This window comes from Apus apus, chromosome 1, assembly GCF_020740795.1.
Source record: "Apus apus isolate bApuApu2 chromosome 1, bApuApu2.pri.cur, whole genome shotgun sequence".
Classification (NCBI taxonomy): domain Eukaryota; kingdom Metazoa; phylum Chordata; class Aves; order Apodiformes; family Apodidae; genus Apus; species Apus apus.
The window spans coordinates 76,283,472-76,301,569 of NC_067282.1; the positions used below are offsets into that span (position 1 = coordinate 76,283,472).

At 39.6% G+C, this 18,098-nt stretch overlaps 1 protein-coding gene across 12 annotated transcripts in view; it reads left to right on the top strand.

The window, feature by feature from the left end:
* BBX (BBX high mobility group box domain containing) overlaps nucleotides 1-18,098 on the top strand; it is a 145,217-nt gene that overhangs the window by 107,444 nt on the left and 19,675 nt on the right. For 11 of the 12 annotated variants that reach the window (XM_051623973.1, XM_051624031.1, XM_051623952.1 and 8 more), the window contains 5 exons: nucleotides 2,473-2,553; nucleotides 5,646-5,726; nucleotides 7,699-8,608; nucleotides 9,484-9,622; nucleotides 12,834-12,982. In XM_051623973.1, coding sequence (XP_051479933.1) covers nucleotides 2,473-2,553; nucleotides 5,646-5,726; nucleotides 7,699-8,608; nucleotides 9,484-9,622; nucleotides 12,834-12,982 — 1,360 coding nt within the window. The remainder of the gene's footprint in view (nucleotides 1-2,472; nucleotides 2,554-5,645; nucleotides 5,727-7,698; nucleotides 8,609-9,483; nucleotides 9,623-12,833; nucleotides 12,983-18,098) is intronic. The other variant, XM_051623942.1, reaches the window with a different exon arrangement.

The following is an 18,098-nucleotide window of genomic DNA, read 5'->3' on the forward strand; positions in this document are numbered from 1 at the left end:
TGGCCCCAGTTTTTTTCTTCTCATTTGTACCTTTGTGGAAAGCCATTATATAGGCCAGTGATTTCTGAGCAGTGGGCTGTGTTTCTTAGCGTGGTGGCTTTTTGCAAGCTGTCTGCTCACATGGGCTGGTTGCTGTCATCTTCCTGGCCATGTGAGGGAAGTAGAACAGATGGGACCCCTTGCTCTCTTGGTCTTACTGGTTGTGTATTTGGCAATGTGAACAGACGGTGATGACTGCTTCATGGAGAAGTGCAAGTACCTCTTAGATTTACTTTCTTAAACTCTCATCCATTATTAAACAGATAAAATGCTTGCTGAGGGTGGAAGCAATAAAACTGTGAGTTTAGCCATCTTAAAACCAAAATGAATCCAAACCACACAAGACCTTTAGCTGCTTTTCTGAAGATTTTTCTAGGTAATTTTACCAAAAACGCAGTCTCATGCAGGATGCAACAAGGTGGAATTTCCTTTGGTAATCTAGCAGGTTACTAGCGTTTAAGAAGAATGCATACTTAAGGATGGTTTTGTCCATGCTGCATTTTCATATACTCATTTAGAGCGGGTTTGCAGGCAGCCCTTTCTGTTTATTTCTGTACCGAGCAGAAGGTTTGAATCCAAGACTTCTGGTCAAAATGCTTTGAAATGGGGAGTATGAAAGCCAGTCGTTATCTTCTCTTCTAGCCTTCCCTTAGGTAAAGCTGTAATCTTCCCAGGTAAAGCCATTACAAAAAACAGACAAACATATTTGCTGTTTGCCTGTATGCTGAAATTATTAAATATCTGTGTTGAAGGGAAATGAAAAGTGTTACCATGACATGTTTCTTATGCAAACTAGGATGTAATACAGTAGCTAAAATGCTGACCTGCCTTGTAATTAAAGATAATAATTAGATCCTAATGATCCACTTAAGAACGGGCAATTTGTGGTTGTAGTACTGCAGGTTTTGATTATTCTAATTAAAACTGAAAGATGTTGTTAAGACAGGGAATGAAAGCCCACTGATCAGCCATCCCCTTACTTCTGATGTTTGGCCAGCAACTTCGGCAGAGTTAGCTCTAAGTTTGTCCCTTGCTGTTTGTTTACTTGGCTATGAAGGGAATTTTTTTTTTCTGAAGTGAAAAGTTGGGTTCCTTTCTTTCTACTGGTATTGCAAGAATCTTGCTTGCATTTGGTTAGGAGCACGCATTCTCTTGTCAAAATAAATTCTTTACTGTTCCCTCACATTGTCCATCAGGAGGCAAGATATGGCTGCATGTTCTCAGGTTATACTTCAGTAGGCAGGTGATTCTCTGTCCCTTTTCTACCATTCATATTGCACTGAAAAAGTTAATAAGAGCTGAGAATTTATTACAGTAGAAAGATAAAATTTGATGTCCTCTTCCTGCAAAGTGAAGTGTACAAGATCACTTCTCCAGTGGGGTCCTGAGTAGGTTCACTGAGCTGTGTCGAAGCAAAACTAGGATTTTGCATTATTTAATATTAAAAATTATTATTGTCACACATTCAAGTATTATTCCCCGTATTTTAAATAGCTTGGAGTAAAATGAATGTTCTGGATTTTGACTGAGGGGAGAGATTGTAATGAATCTCATTGACAATTGAAAAGTAAACTCTTCAAAATAATCTAGTTCAAAAGAAAGCCATTAAATATAAAGAAAAGCTAAGCTAATAATTTTTGCATCTGAAAGATCATGGTCATGAGCGTGATTTTTGTGGTGAGGCAGATGTAATGGAAACACCGGTGCTCTTGCACCTAGTCATAGGGCTTTTAAAGGCTTCTCGGTCAAATACTACCATGTAATGACATGCCAAAAAAAGATCAACTATGAGAAACTATTAATTCATGTGTTGGTGAATTGATAATGCTGCACTTGGAAGCAAGTCAGAAATAATTTGGCTGCAAGAGCAATGAGCTGAAGTGCAGTGGTAGTTATTTACTCATCACTGGTGCTGGCATACCAACTAGAAGGCTAGGTTTGGTCTCTAGATGTAAGGTCATCTTCTTTCTAACTAAAGAAAGTGAGACAAGCAGTGTCTTTATGGACAAATGTTTCTCTTCGTAATCTAACCAAATGGATAATACTGTCCAGGCTTTCTGGGGGAATTCTATTTGACCTTGACCACCACAGTTCATGTTTTTAAGCAAGAGGTGCGTCTTGTTCATTTAGTCACATAAAATACATGACATGATAGAATATTAGCTGAGGACAACAGAAAAGTGGAAAAGAATCCATGAGCCTAGTCTGAGGAAGAAATTTCTTATTTGCTTGTATTCTGCAGACTTTTAAATGCCTGTTGTCTCTTGGATGAGATTGCCTTTCTGAAGTAAGATCTAAAAAGTAACTTCCTGAAAAGATCTAAAAGTAACTGATTTAACTGACTCTGTACTTTTTTCATTCTTTTTCTCTCTTTCTTGCTGTCCTTCCTGTGTGCCTCTGAAATATTTTCTTCTCTGTTCATTTAAAACCTAGATCTCATCAAATACTTCCCAGTTGTCAAGTCCTGAACCAGTAAGGCACTGTGGGAAGTCGGCACTCTTCCAGTTGGCAGAGGTAAAGTTATACCCATTAATATCACAGTGGGAAGATGTGTGTATCTTTTCCCCCCCAAAAAAGTATGAATTGTGTAAGTTTTGCTGTAGCATCAAGTTTAGTATTTCCAGAAGCAAAAATTAGTAAATAATGAAATAATAAGATAATTAGGCAGTTGCAGTGACCCCAAGGACCTAGTTTTGCTTGTTACACTTGTTGATGTGCATAGTTTCTTGGAGATCACACAGAAAAGGTTATGCTTCTTTTTTAAAAAATAACAATGCTCAGGACAATAGCAGCATTCTTCTTAATGAGGAGCTGGATAGCAAGATTCAAAAAATAAAGCTTTGGTGGAAGGACTGGAAGGTGTGTTGCTTAATGAGGACCAAGAATAAGAAGAGAAAAGTAGACTTTGAGCTCATCAGGAGTCTGTATGAAGTTGAAGCAGTGTAATAAGCTCTGAAACTGGCAGCTGTCAACGATAATCAAGAATACTAGGTCAGGTTTCCCAGCAGTCCTAGAAATTCTCTATGAGCCTTTAAATATATCTTCTTGAAGTCTCCCCTTTTGTATCTATGAATCACTCAAAAACCTCAAGACGCTTTGCAGATACTCTTCTTGATGATTGAAAATGAAAATATGTGCTGCGTTCCAGGTAAATAAGGGAGGATGCTATCACCTTACTTGGTGTTTACCTTTAATTTTTTTTTATTTATTTTTCCTATATCACTTCCTTTTTCATTGGGGAAAATTGTTCTCTGGATCCCATCTAGTGGCATTCAGAAATAGATTCTTACTGGTGAGGTTAATCTCTTCCAGGGGAAAAAGAAAACAAAACAAAACAAACAAAAACAGAGATTTAAAGCACTAAAGTCAAAGTATTTCGTGCATTGTTCCACAGATAGTAATGCTACTATCTGACTTCATAGGAAGTTAAATGAATAGAAGAAAACCTGCTTTATTCTACAGGCAGTCCCTGACAGCAGTGTAGTTTGTAGGTGTGTGCGACATTGTCAGCAGTGCCTATGCGGGGGTGATTACACCTAGCTGTGATCAGTGATCCATTATGGCATTTGATTGTTGCAGGCCTGGGACAGTAGAAAGGCTAGTAACACTTAATCAAGGACACCAGAAGTTTTGAGGTGTTCTCTGGTACAGCACAGCAGCAGGCTTTGAGTAGTGGTATTCAGAGTGAGGCTTTTGCTGTGGCCAGCCTGGCTTTTGGAGGTCAGCATTAAAAGTTGTGATGTCACTGTGAAGCTTGTGAAGCCCTAATGTGGGGGAGGGACAGGTGCTTGTCCACAGGAGTGCACAGTTTGTACTGCAGTTGGTGGAAAAAGTGAAGCTGAGTCTGGCAGCATGACATTAGCTTGTTGGACAGGTTTCTGTGATCTCTCCCTCAGTGATTGCTCAAATGGATTTCTACCAGCCTAATTTAGTATACAAAATGAATGTTAAAGGCTCTGACTCAAACTGAGAAAAGCATGGCAGATGTGCTAAGCAAATCCTCCCTATCTCTAGCTCTTTTAGGACATGATTGCTGTTGGTATTTTCTAATTTTGGAAATCTCTTTAATGTAGGATTGTAATTGGATAAATAAAAGGAGAAGAGTCAGCTTAACTTTTCAGATGGCAATGAAGGACCTGGTTTGGAGCATCCCAAATAAACTGTTTGTTACCACCTCGAGGGTGTTCTAGCTTTTCAAGTTAATTTGGCAGACATCTGTGCCATGGTGCTGTAACTCCAAACTGCAGATGCTGTGCACTGGAGGGGACTGGACTGCTGTCTCCATGCTGCTGGCATGGCAGGGGTCTGGCTGCTTCAGCACACCCCACTGCTCTGCTCCTCCTTCATCTCCCAGCTATGTGGATTAACCAATTTTATCTCCTTTTTTTTTTCCCCGCCCTCCCCTCTACCATCCTTTTTGATATTTCACAGTATTTCACAGATGGTGATAAAATCAAATGGGTTAAATTATTTTCTAAAACATTCTGAGGAGTTCTAAGTTTCTAAAAAACGGTTGGAGCAGCTACACTGCAGTCTGAAGCCTGGGAGGCTATTGCTGATGAGTTCTGCTGAGTCTCTTGCTGTGCCTAAATGCACATTTTGACTTTAGCCTCAAATGCAGAGGCAGGGGAGTGAAGGGTGGCAGTGGTAGGAGTCAGTGCGTGTCACCTCCATAAGGTAGGGAGGCCGCTTCTGCTACAGACTTCTAACACTAATAAGGCTTGGCTGCAACAGCATTTGGAGACTTGATCCGTAAGGGTCAGGGCTTGGGAGATGCTCTGAAAAGTTGCAGCTTCCAGAAGACATAAGAGATACAGCATTGTTAACCTTTTTTTTTTTTTCCTTTACGGCAATGATGGATTGATTTCTGCACAGTTGTCTTTGTGGGCCCATGCTGGTTGAGAGCAGGGAAGACTGAGTTTGGCAGGATAGGGGGAGCTAAAAGGTTGTAAATTTAGTTCCCTAGTCTGTGTAACTCCCCCTCTTTCTAAGGAAGCAAGTATAAGAAACCTGCAAGCCTGATCAGAGATTAAGAGAGTCCTTAAAAATAGAATATTTTCTTCTTCATACTAATGGCCAATCCTGAGACTGATCCTTTTAATTTCTTTAGAAAAAGATAATTTCTTTTCACCTAGCTCAAAACTGATAACAAACAATAAAGCATCAAAAAGGATTATGACCTGATATAGGAAAAAGATTCTGGAGAATCAGATACTTGCTGGCTAGTCAGCCTTCCATAGTCTTGAGGAGTAGTAAAGGTTTCCAAAGGCTGAAGCTCTTCCTGCATTTTGGTATTGTAGCATCTTTTTCATATAAGTCCTATAGGACATCAACAGGCAGTGCCATAGCTGGACAGGAGTAACCTTCAGCTACGATAATGAAATTATTTTGCAGTCACATGTCCAAATCAGCCTTCAAAACCACCACCAGGGATTTATTTATAACAACACACACAGGTCTGCACTTCTTTTTCAGTGTATAATCTTATCAATGAATTTTTGGAAGAGGGAGGAAATAATCCATTCAAAAGCCATGTGGTAGACATAAAAGAATTGTGCTGGTAAAATAATGTTTTTCTTTTTTCTCCTCCTCTGTTTTTTCTTTAGATTTCTTCAAGTACATCACATTCAAGTCCTTCTGATTTAACAAAACAATGTGGAACATCAGCATTATTTCAGCTGGCAGAGGTAATATTAAAATACTAGTGACTAATTACCACAGATTCAGTGGGGCAGAGAAGTTCATTAGGTTGATTGCTGAAGTCTGGAAGCCAGAACAGGGTTTGACTATTTGGTTTGGCCCTGGGAGCGTGCAGGGAATTGGGAGAGAGGGCTGAATTAGTCTGTTAGTCAGATTAGGGTATTGCCATTACAAATACCTGTGCAAAATCATTGGATGCTTTCATTTATTTTTGCTTTTCATGTCTACTGATTTTTTTATGTGGGGAATCAACAGGTCAATAACTTACATAGGAGCTCTGCTATGATACTATCAGCAGATCTTTCTTCTGGAAACAGTTAAAACCAGTGACCTCTTATGGAAATGTTGGATCATTTGTTTCTAAGCTGTTTGATTTTTTTTAAGCTTTCTCAATCTTAAAGATTACAAATTGCAAGTTTGTTTAGAGCACCCAAACCTGAATTCACTTCTTTGTAGCCACATCTGTGGCCCTCTTTACTAATGCCCACTGCAGAAGCAGTAAAGACATAAAGAAAAAATGTTGGCATGGGGTGTGTTCATTTCATTGACAAAATATTATTACTGTCCAATGAGTTGCATTTTAAAAATTGATCTTTAGGTTTTGGAAACTACAGGCTATGTTTACATTGCAGTGCTGCAAAAAGGTGACAAAAGGACCTTGGTACCAAGAACGTGTCTTAGCATGTTGTGAGGTTCCCTCTGCCTAATTTAAGCCACTTCCTGATAGACACTGTGCTGCCCAAGCTCCAGTCTGTGCAGTATTCAACCTAACTTGCTTGACCTAAGCCAGATCTACTCAGTACAGCAAGAATTTCAGGAACTTAATACAGTTCTCTATCATTAGTGTTATGCTCATACAAATATTGGTGTAAGAGATATTTTTAGTTGGCAAGGAAGAAGTGCCTTGCTGATTTGAGGAATCTAGAATTGACCTGAAGAGAACAGAGTGATCTGGAGGGTACATCCATACTGATCACATGGCCCCTGAGCTGAGCTATTGCTCAGGAAGGAAGCTTCTGATGTCTGGTTCAAAGCAAGCCTTTTCCCATCTGGTTTTGTTCCAGGTGGCTGTTTGAATGCCATTTGATTTAAGAACAAAATAGCACTGGGAATTCAATTTGAGGGGCTTTGAGGGGGAGAGTAAGAAGAAGAATGCACATCTTCCCAAGGACAGCTGCTTGGTGCTGTAAAGGACTACCCTCTCTAGCAGTGTTACTGTAGCTTCCAGATGATCCAAAACCAAGAGGATCTTCCAACTCAGTGCTCCAGGAATTTGGCAATTTGAGGGCCTTTTCACAGCTCTATCATTGTTCCTCAAACAGTATGGTGGTTTTGGTTTCCACTAATGTTATCTCCAGGAGAAGATAACTATGGCAACCACTGCTGCTTTGCAGCTCTTTGCAAAATAACTCTGTGACATGAGAAGAAAGATTTGGAAGTCTTTTTTTACTGCCTTCTAAATTATTTTGTACATGGAAGTAAAATAAAATAATCTCGATTACTGAGATTCAAGTAACATTTTTTCCCCCCTCCTTCAGGGCCATTTGGAAAATGGAGGAAAGAACTGTATATAAGGACTTTTCGGAGTTGAAGGGGTATGGATATGAGATTTCAAGTAACTTGCCTGTGGCAGTAGTGAGAGATATTGTATTGTTCTGTTGCATTTAGGGTATTCTGAAAATCCATGTAGCAGTTGGGTTTCCAAGTTGTATAAAACGCACTTAATGAGTCATGGAAACACCACTGAGATCAGTTGGGAGTCTTCCCACCAGCCTTATTCTAGCACTTAGCCATCATCATCACATTACATCAGTTTCAGTAGGGCTTCAGCATGTTTTTCAGTACTGTCCTGAACTAAGATGCCAGAGAGATGCCCTGTGTAAAGTTCCTGTTAATATAGGTAAGTAATGTTAACAGTTGATGTTTGTTTCATGGGAGTATTTTTAAAACTCGTTTTAGATGTGCCTTGCTTCAGAAGGAGTAAAAGTAAAAGAACCTGGGAGAACAAAAGTGGAAGCACCCAAAGATGTGGGAAGGAAAGTTCCAGAGGAAATGGAAGTGGAAGAACTGGAGAAGACAACAATAAAAGATTCCTTTAAAGGAAAAATAGAACAATCAGAGAAAATGCAAAACTGGGATGAGACAAAAGCTGAGGAACTAGAAACTGCAAAATGCAGAGATTTTACTAGTCTCGCAATGGAGAGCAATCCTTTTGAGAGAAAAGATGACACAAAGGACATGTGCTGCTCTCCAGAGCTTTCAATGGCTGATATTAATATCCTTGGGCTAAAACCAGAAAAGATAAAGAAGAAAAAGAAAAAAAATAAGTTGGACCGGCACACAAATGAAAAATCCACCCCCAAGAAACCTTGTAAAAAGCGGCAGTCCTCTGAGTCGGACATTGAAAGTGTGATGTACACGATTGAAGCTGTTGCAAAAGGGGACTGGGGTGCTGAGAGACTTGCGGAAACTCCCCGCAAAAAAACCCGCCCTGTCTCAAATGTGAAGGGAAGCGTGTTGGATACAAAATCACCAAAGAAAAAAGTGAAATCGAAAGAGAAGAAAACATCGAAGGAGAAACCCCTGGAGACCACCAAAGAATCTAAGCCTCCTGATTTCCTTAATATTGCTGCCAGCAAGGAAGTACCCTGTGAGGCTTCTGATAACATTAAAGTGGAACCACTGACCCCAACAGAGGAGGTGGTACCCCAGAGCTTACCAGGACAGGTCAAAACTGAGGACAGTGACTGTGTTAAAAAGATAGAAACCTGCGGCTCCAGGAAGTCAGAGAGATCTTGCAAAGGTGCTCTTTATAAAACTCTGGTGTCAGAGGGCATGCTCACATCTCTGCGCGCTAACGTGGACAGAGGTGGGTGGCTTTGAGTGTTCCCTTTGCAGCATGAACTGCAAAATCCTGCCTGAAGTGGGAGGAAAAACAAAAGTCCACGCATAATCTGGAGTTTGATCAGAGGGTGATGGGAATGCTGTATCTGGTCGCCTGAGATGCTGCGGGCAGATGGAAGGGACAGAGTCTGTGGTCCAGGGCAGGTCTTCAGAATCCTGCAATCTGTGTTTCTACTTACCTCACAAGCTCTTAACCTCTCCCTTTTTGTCTTTCATAATCTGAGATTTAGCTTTTTGACCAAAGGTTGTGTTGGTTAACCTGTCAGTTTGCTGATGGGTGAATGTGGGACTTGTACTGTATGTCACCCTGAACAACTAGCATGTTTCTATGTACAGACAGTTTGTCTGTCGTGAGCAAGAGCATAGTTCTCAGTCTTGCAAGAGGCAATGTGTTCTGCTCTTGCTCTGGTTGTTAGGTTTGCTGTAGGTGGTGAGTGAGAACCCTATACCTTGTGAAAGGATGAATTTGAAATAGTTTTTGAAAGCTTTCAGTGAGATGTCTTGAAATGTAGTTTTTCGGTTAGTAGATTTATATATGTAATTAGAACAGTTAGAAAATAAAAAAGTGTTTGTAATTTAGGGAATTTTATTACCATAAATCCACTCATCTCTTTCTCCTCCTTTATACCTCGAGAGATCCTGACTTTAGAGTTAGTATGAAAACTGGGGGGGAAGGGGAGGAAATCTCTGCCAATATCATCCAGTTTAAGTATTTTGTAGCCCCTTCAAGAACGTCATTGTAAGTTGCGGTACTGAATGGGTACCTAAGTGCCTTCTGAGCCCACTTTGTTTTGGCACATTTTTATAAAGATGAGAAACCATTTTCTGTCTTCATCTCAGGAAAAAGAAGCTCAGGAAAAGGCAACTCATCAGATCATGAAGGATGCTGGAATGAAGAAAACTGGGCTTTTTCCCAAAGTGGGACAAGTGGGAACAAAAAACTGAAAAAGACTAAGCCAAAGGAAGACTTTGTTTTTGGGTAAGTTGCGGTTTAACACTGTCCAAAGTTTTTTTTAGGTGAGTCTGGTAACTTAAGAGTCTTTCTCATTACAGCTAAATGAACTGCATCCAACACCCAAATAATGAGAATTAGACAGATTTCCTGGAAATTACAAACCTGCTGGGCTGAGTCATGTTCTAGATAGTCTTGTTTATCTACCAAAGTAATTCCTTAGAGATATTTCCTGGTTTACAGTACTGTAAACAGATTTGAATGACGTTATTTACTCACTTCTAAAAAAAAAGGTGCAATATTTACCTGCTCAAGAGCTGCTGAAGAGGATTAGTTATGTTTTCAGAGCACTTCACAAGCTGTATTTAAAGCTCTGTGTAGGCATTCAATCATCATAAACAGAATTAAGCTAGAAAGAACAGAGCATGTTGCCTGCTTGAAAAGATTGCTTACAGAGGAAGAGTAAACACAGTTCATATTGGCAAATGTGTAGAGACAAGATATTTAAACTGTTCATGGACACCATGAAGAAATTAAATATATCAGAAGAATGATTAATGTTTACGAATCATTAAAATTTAGCAAGGCCACACAGAATTACTTTTCTAGAGTATGAATAACAATTTTTGTCAGAGTATTACAGATTTATTTAGCTGTAGGCATAGCTGTTAATTCTGCTTAGCCATTCATACTTACTTGCAAATTCTTGAAGACTTCCAATTACCTATATTCAGAGAGTGAAAATTAATTAAAAAGGAATAGGTTTTTCATACTTCATGCTTAAAATTGTAATATGTTTCTTTTGTACAGGCTTGCAGTAGCCTTTTTTATAACCTAGCCCATGTGAAATTCAGCTGCAGCTCACTTCACAGCAGACATTAAATTTATTAAAATCTCCCAAGTCTTGCTTGCTTTGAATAGTCAAGAAAAATTAAGGAAACACTTCCTGCATTTTCAGTGCATTGTATGTAAGTTTAATAACTATTTTTTAAATTTAAATTGAAAGATTGAAAACTTTTTACATCTAATGGTGTTAAAACTGAATGCATCTCCTAGCAAAAAAAGAAAAGAAAGTATTTACAATGTATTCACTCTTTTTATACTATTTTATCTAGGAAAAATGTGTAAATAGCGAATTTATACAACAAATGCTGTCCTACCATCATTAGCTGGTTGGATGGGGAAGGTATATATTTGCCAATCATTTTTTTTTTGCCAATACGTATTTGATTCTTGATTCAGTCATGGTATTAATATTGTTTAGTGAACTCTGTAGAAGCAGAATTGGTAATTCGTGAAACATAAGTGTTAGAGAAGGTATTCATTATCCCTGTTCATTGCACTACATGATCTTCTGGCTATTTGAAGAGCTGGTTTTACCTCTGCCTGCTCCTACCAACTCTTTCTGATCCTTTCAGCATTACCTTTCACCCTGGTTTCTTATGTGTGTAGGGGAGAGGGTCCTTACCCCTTTAGAATTCTGTCTTTTCCCCTGTTTCATCTTACCTCCTCCATCAGTAGCTGCCCACATTTCCCCAGTGGTCCCTGTCAAATTTGCTTTGTCCTTGTGCAGCCTCCTCCTTTGCTGAATAGTTCTCTGCCTGTATCTCCGTGCAGGGCTGGGCTGTACGGCATGAAGGTCTCCGCTCAGCGACACCTGTCTAACCAGGCTTGTGAGATGCTCTGAAAATTCATTACAATGTGAATGATTTTTTTTTTTTTTTTTAATAATTAATTGCTGACATGTCTCACAAGCTATAAATTACTAGCCAGGGTGGCAGCTCGTCTGCTTTCATGGTAGTTCTTTCCTTATTAGAGCCACCGCCTCTCATATGCCCTTGAGGGAGGAGGTGAGGCAAGTGGCAACAGGCAGTGGGAGAGAAGCTGGTGTGGAGGCTGGAGTTGCATGACAGCTGTCAGAGCAGAAAATGAGCTTGTTTTGTGGTTGTCAGGGAACATCTGCATGGAAGAGAGAGGTAGCAGACTGAGCACCACTCGTGTCAGATATTTTGGTGATATAAAAACAAAACAGGAGGTGCACACACACAAAAAAACCACAAACAAACCCCACTTGCACACAGTCTGCCAAGACCCAAGGCTGTATTTTAAGATGGAAGATTGCCAAAAGACCTAATAATTCCAGAGTTAAAATGAATTATCATTCTGTATACCTAAGCTTTCAGAATGCAATTTGTTTGCAGTGCTGCTTGACAGAGCAGAGGGAAGCATCATGTTTCTTGTGATGCTTCTAAGTGTACAGTGCATAAGGTCCAACAGTAATGCCAGCTTCTGTCAAGTTCAGGTTTTCCATAGCAAACAGAATTAAAGATGAGTGCAAAACGTCATTGTTCCCCTGTCACTGACAGTGCTATTTATAATCTACTTAGCTGTGCTCATTGCCTTTTATTTTAAACACAGTTCCTTTCTGTGCTCCTGCCTGGTTGCAAAACATTTCTGGAACAGACAGCATAGTCATTGTTGACAGAAATGCTGTGCCATACCGTCCTGTCAGAGTGATTTATTTTCATGTGGCTGTTAGAGACAACAGTACTATGTCTGTGGATTTTTTGAGTTGTAGGTAAAGCTACAGTCATTCACCTTGGGCAGATGTATGCGGATTGTTTGATTTCATGAAAGCATGAGCTAGTTGGATTTTCCACCTTACAACAAATGAAACATGAGGGGAGGAATTATAATCCCTAAGAACACATACAAAGCTCATTGCTATCCCAAAGCATCAGATTTTAGAATATCTGCAGAATATTGAATAGTTTGACATTTTTTGTCTAGTTTGAATAGTAGTTGTTTTGATTCTTGTGGAAGGACTTTTAGGTGAAGTTATTTTATTGGTTTGTTTATTTATAGGCTTTATTGTCTTTCTTTTTTCCTTCCCCTCACAGAATAGGGAAATTCCCGTACGAATCTGTGCAGCAAACAGAGCTAAATGTCACCAGCGTGACATGGATTTGTTGGGGGTTTTTTCCCTAGTTTTAATGTATAGAACTAATCTAATCAATTTGTACTGAGTTACAAATGCAAGAGCTGGAGTGTACATTCTCATCCCAAAATTGGACTAATATATACTAGTTTGGTGTTTACAGTGTGTGTGCACTTACCTCTCTCCCCCTCTCTCTGTGTAGTTAGGTGTGTATACATGCACACATGCTCCTAAACAATCTGTTTTTTTTCTCCAGAAACGGAGTTACATTTAATTTGATTGGTTTTGTTTCCCCTTTAGCTTAGCAAAGTTGGAAGAAGAATTTGAAAAGAAATTCAACAGCCTCCCTCAATACAGTCCTATTACCTTTGACAGGAAAAATTCAGCTGTTCCGAGGAAAAAGAGAAAGCTTGGAAGCGGCTCATCTGAACAACCAAAATCCAACAAAGGTAAATTACCGTGTGCCATTCTTAAACAAAATCAATTCTATGCTCAGAAATTTATACTCTCTTAATTTACTGTTATATTTGAAAAGTTCTGGAGTTGAAGAAGACATTTTTCTATCACTGAAGTTACCTAGGTTGGTTATCAGGCTGTACTGTTGACTCCTGATCTTCAACCTGAGTAGAACTAGTTGGAGTTTGTATATGAAGTACATTCCTCATAGCAAGCAGATTTGTCAAAAACATGAACGTTTGTGAAAGAAGTGAATTTGACAGGTTTTCCCAAGAGAAAATGGGGGAAAAGGGCAGGTAGTCAAAAGGTTACATTTTGACATTTTTTTAAATGTAGCTTTTGCTCATTTGCATTTCACTATAGTTTTAGGCTCTATCAATTAAAGCGTAAGATTCCAAAGATGTCTGAATGAAATACATGGATTTTTTTTTCTCTTTAATCAAGATTTTAACTCCTATCATAAGTTTGGAGCAAAAACGTTCAGACATGATAACAAAAGGTTAAAGGACAGGAAAACTAATTTCATAGCCAGCTCAGCTGCTGAGGCTGTTGGGGGGAGAAACTCTTGGCACATTTGGCTGTTCTATATCCAAACAACTTGTAACAGAAGAGATCGTAGAGAAATGAGAATATGTTAGGAAAAACTACTTTTAGACTCTGTCGGAAATCCTGATGCATATGTGCAGTACAGAAGCATCTCAAAATGAAGGAATTATGTACCCAAAAAGAGTCCTCATTATGCACAGTTCATAGTGTGAAGCTGGTTTCCTTTTCTGCTGCTATGGTAGTTCCACTGACTGGCAGGTTTTCAGATCTAAGACAGGTATTTTAGCCAGGTGACCCTGTATTACTTCTGTGTCTTTTGCCTGCTTCACAAATAATCACATTACAGTATGCAGGATTGAGCAGCTGTTCTTTTCTAGTGCATGCCAATTTTGTTACTGTTTTTTGTATTTATATAATTAGATGTGGAACAGGCAACTTGTGCTAATACCAAGTGAATTCTTACTTCAAATGCCTTTTTTATGGTATGTATTCAACAGAACTTCTTCAGTGAGCATGAAAGAATTGCTTTACAGTGTGATAATACAGTGGTTAATTAAGCAGCATCTGTTGGGAACAAGATCTCATCTGCCATGTTCTAGCATTTGACATTGTAATAGCAGCTGCTTGGATTTCCTGTTGCAGTATTTACCTGTTCAAGTGTCTGTATGTCTACAAATTCTGCAGGCCCTATGTTGTTTGGGAATGGCACGCTAGAATCCTACCTACTTCAAGTTAGGTAGCCCAGAAGTGCATTCTGCTTTTGGCTAGGTTCATGTGCAAGAGCTTAATTTTTATCCTTGTTTGCATCATTTAAATAGCTTTGAAATATATTTGGCCATGTCTCAAGGGAAGGTCAGAAACATAACTGAAGGCAGTTTACATGCCTGATGTAAGTAGTTTTGGCACAGCCCTGAGGAGGAGGCCATGGAGCATTTGCCTCTAGCTGACAATAAGGGTTCTTTAAAACTAAGCCAGCTGACTTTGCACTGAAACAGATGGTAAACAGTCACATGAACTTTTCCACCAACTGAGCTGTAGGGTTGCAACAAGCAGCCCAAGGGCAGGAATATCTGATAGTGATACTGCTGTTTCTGTAGTGAACATCTAACCACAGCCTCAGACTAAATCTAGATGGAGCTAGTGATATCTGCTCATACTATCAAGAAATGCTGAGCTCACGCAAGTTAGCTGGGCAAGGTGTCAGCTTGTGTCAGTCACTCCAGCTCCCTGGAGAGTGAAGTTCAGGAATCAAGAAGTAGCTGAAGAACTTTCAGATAAATCATAATTCTTTTGGAAAAGAAATTCTATAGCAATGGATTGATTTTTAACTTGTTTTCTTTTGTTAGGATGCTTAAAATTAGAGTTGTGGATTTGAAACGGCATACAAGCAAGCTTACTAGTTTGGTAAGGAAACTGTTCCAGCTGAGCCAAACATTCATTAAGCTGAATCTTCAATTTAATTTGTGATGTACAGACAGGCCATTAAGCCTCGTAACGCTGTTGGCTTGTCTGTGAACTGTGATGAGTCCAAAGACTGTTAGAGAATACTGACTTCCAAAGGTGTTAAGAATACAGGTCTGCATACTAGGCTCCTGCGAATATTGCAGGAAATGAAGATGGCATATTGTGCAAAATGATAGAGCTTGATTTGGAATGGTTCTGGATTTTTTTAATTACCATGGTTTTGTACCCCTTTGGAATTAAACAGAAGTAACATCTTACTCTTGCAATGTGATGAGCATGAGCCATGAAGGGTCATTTAGTCTTACAGGTATGACTGTGCTGGAATGTAGAAGACCTTAAGTTTGCTCTGCTGTGCTTTGTGTCTTGTGGAGTTGCTCCTGCTACTTGGTTCTTCCTTGAGGTTGTCTCTGTAAGGTAATTAGAAGAGGTGTCGCACAAATGTTGTCTGGTAGTGACTGGGGCCTCTGGATGTTTCCAATAATAGATAGTAATTACTTGGGGCTAGGTTTGGTAAAATCTTTAAAATAATTCCCTACCTTTTCTGAATGAGCATCTGCAGGATCATAACCTTCCCAGACATTCTCAGTCCTCAGATAAGTACTTAATTTTTGCAGTCTACACATCAGTGGCAACTAAATTACATTTAAAAGGTGGAAAATAGGTTGGAGTACTGCACACTGAAACTTCCCTGGGGGATAGCAGGTGAATAAAAACAAATGTTTTTGTTTATTTTGGGGTTGTTTCTTGCCCACCCTCCTTATAACTAAGGCTCTGTGCCTTAGTACTTTGTATTTTTCACTGAATTATGCCAGATTGATTTTCTGTCAAATGCCATTAACCTACACCTGCAAGAACCCTGATCTGCTACCTAACCCAAACAGCCAGGTTTATTAGGACATTTTCCTACTCCTAAGTAGAAAATCAGTGAGTCAGTGTCCACTAACTCCTTCTGTTGTGCTTGTCATGACCAGTCCTCAGTTCAGCCAGTTGTTTTCATATAAACTGTGTAGTGTGAAAGCTGTTTCAAGTCTACATGTATAAGGGAAAATTTGAACTGTCTTAAATGAGAGGCAATTTTTTTCCCCAAGCTTTCCAAATTTTCCAAATTCTGCTCCCACTGGGGATCTTCAGTGGGAGCAGGACTGAACAAGCCATAATACTTCCGCAAATTCTATCTCAAGCATTTTGAACTGGGAGCATGAATATACAATAATAATGTCACAAAATTGCTGAAAAATTCAGCTATACTGAATCTGTGCAGATGGCCTGCTCCAACATTTGCTGGATCTGTGACTGGTTTCTTTTTTCCTTCTTTCCACTGGCATCTATGCCAAAACATCCCACCACATAGAAGTCAGCAGTCTGCAGTGAGTCACTAATCCGCTTGTATGCAAAAATGAGCAACAGGCACAGTCATTATTTCTGCCTTGTGCTGTGAAGAAATGCTCACTTACACTGAGCTCTTAGTTAAGGCTTTCATTTTGGGAAGGCAAGGAGAGGAATGCATTTATTTGGGGAAGGGATTATCAACATATTTCTTTTGTCTCTGGCCTCCAGGATTAGAAATAAAACATCAGCTTAAAGCAGATATTTCTTTGTGGCATCCCTCTCAGTCTTAGCTCAGGGGGTTGTTTTTGACTCGGTTCAGAGTGTTCAGATGCCTGGAGATTGCATGCTGTAGTGTTCCAAAGATCATGACCTAAAAATAGAGCATCAGACAAATCTGTTTGTCCTGTTGTTTTTTTTTTTTATTATAATGTTGAAGTGTTCTCTACTTTATCAGGCCCTTTAAAATAGGGAGCTTTGTGAAAGCAGGGTGAGGATATAGAGGAAATTCGTTTGTGGTTTGCTACATGCAGTGGGTTCATTTTCTTGCCTGCTGCTTGCCAGAGCAGCTGCCATTGGCCACAGGAAGTATTCCCAGGAGGAAATAAATCCCTACCGCCTTCAATGAGCACAATGGATGAGCCTGGGATTACCAGGTGGTTAAATCCTGTGGCAACTGCTGAAATGCTCGGGAAGGGAAGAGCCATGTAGAGTATGCGATAAGCAGGAGAAAAAAGCTTAGTTTGCACTTACAGATGGCTGTATAACAATAGCAAGTAAGCTAACATTAGAAGTGTTTTTAAGTTTTCTGTAAGAAATCTCATCCAGAGTCCGCTGCCTAACAGCAAGCCTTTTAGGTTAGTTTGTTTTTTCAATCATTTATTATCTTTGTATTGAATATTGACAAGTGTCATTTGTTTGAAGTCTTGGAGTACTTGCCTGCTGTCACCATGAGACAGCCATATCCCAGCCAGGCATCCTGTAAACTCCTGCGTGGGCAAGTGTGCCTAAACAGTGACCCTAGGGCCTCTGCTAGTGAGAGCCTGAAAAGGGCTATAAACTCTATCCCAGACAAAACCAGCACAGCGGCTTGGGAATGCCCCTTTGTTCAGCCTTTCCTACACACCAGTGTCCACATACTGTATTTTCCCATCTCCATATTGGTTTAGTTCAGTTCATTTCTACTAAAAGAAAAGCACTGGTTTTCATACCTGAATGTGCCATGCAAAGGTCCTGTATTTGGCAGTTCATTGTATTAGGTCTTAATCTAAAGGCAGGATGGGATGTGGCCATTTTCAAAGAACCAGATAGTCTGTTCAGCAGTTACTGTAGAATCTGTATGTGCAAGTGTGAGAGTGATTTGTAATTTGGCTTTTCACAGAGAACTGTGCACACATCCACTAGCTCACTCTTTGAGTATTTCAGACAGAGAAAGTGTGGATGAATTTTCTTAACGAGTCAGAAGTTACATTCTCAGGTCCAAGTATGACATGTTGACCTATTTAGCTATTAGCCCATCTTCTCTTTCACTGCATTCATGGCTGAAGGGTATTCAAGTGTCAACAGGCACTGTCTCACAGGAGTAACAGCCAAAAGGGTGGAAATTGGAAGTTTCCTTATGAAAAGGCAGCTTCTCTTTTGACCCCACTGAAGTCAGTGTCCTTGGATTTTGCGTTTGGGAACAAAATTCTACATGCAAGTGGCATGTGCCTTCCAGTACCCTATATACTGCAGATACAAGCTTATGAGCAAAGGTGCCTTAGATGATAGAAG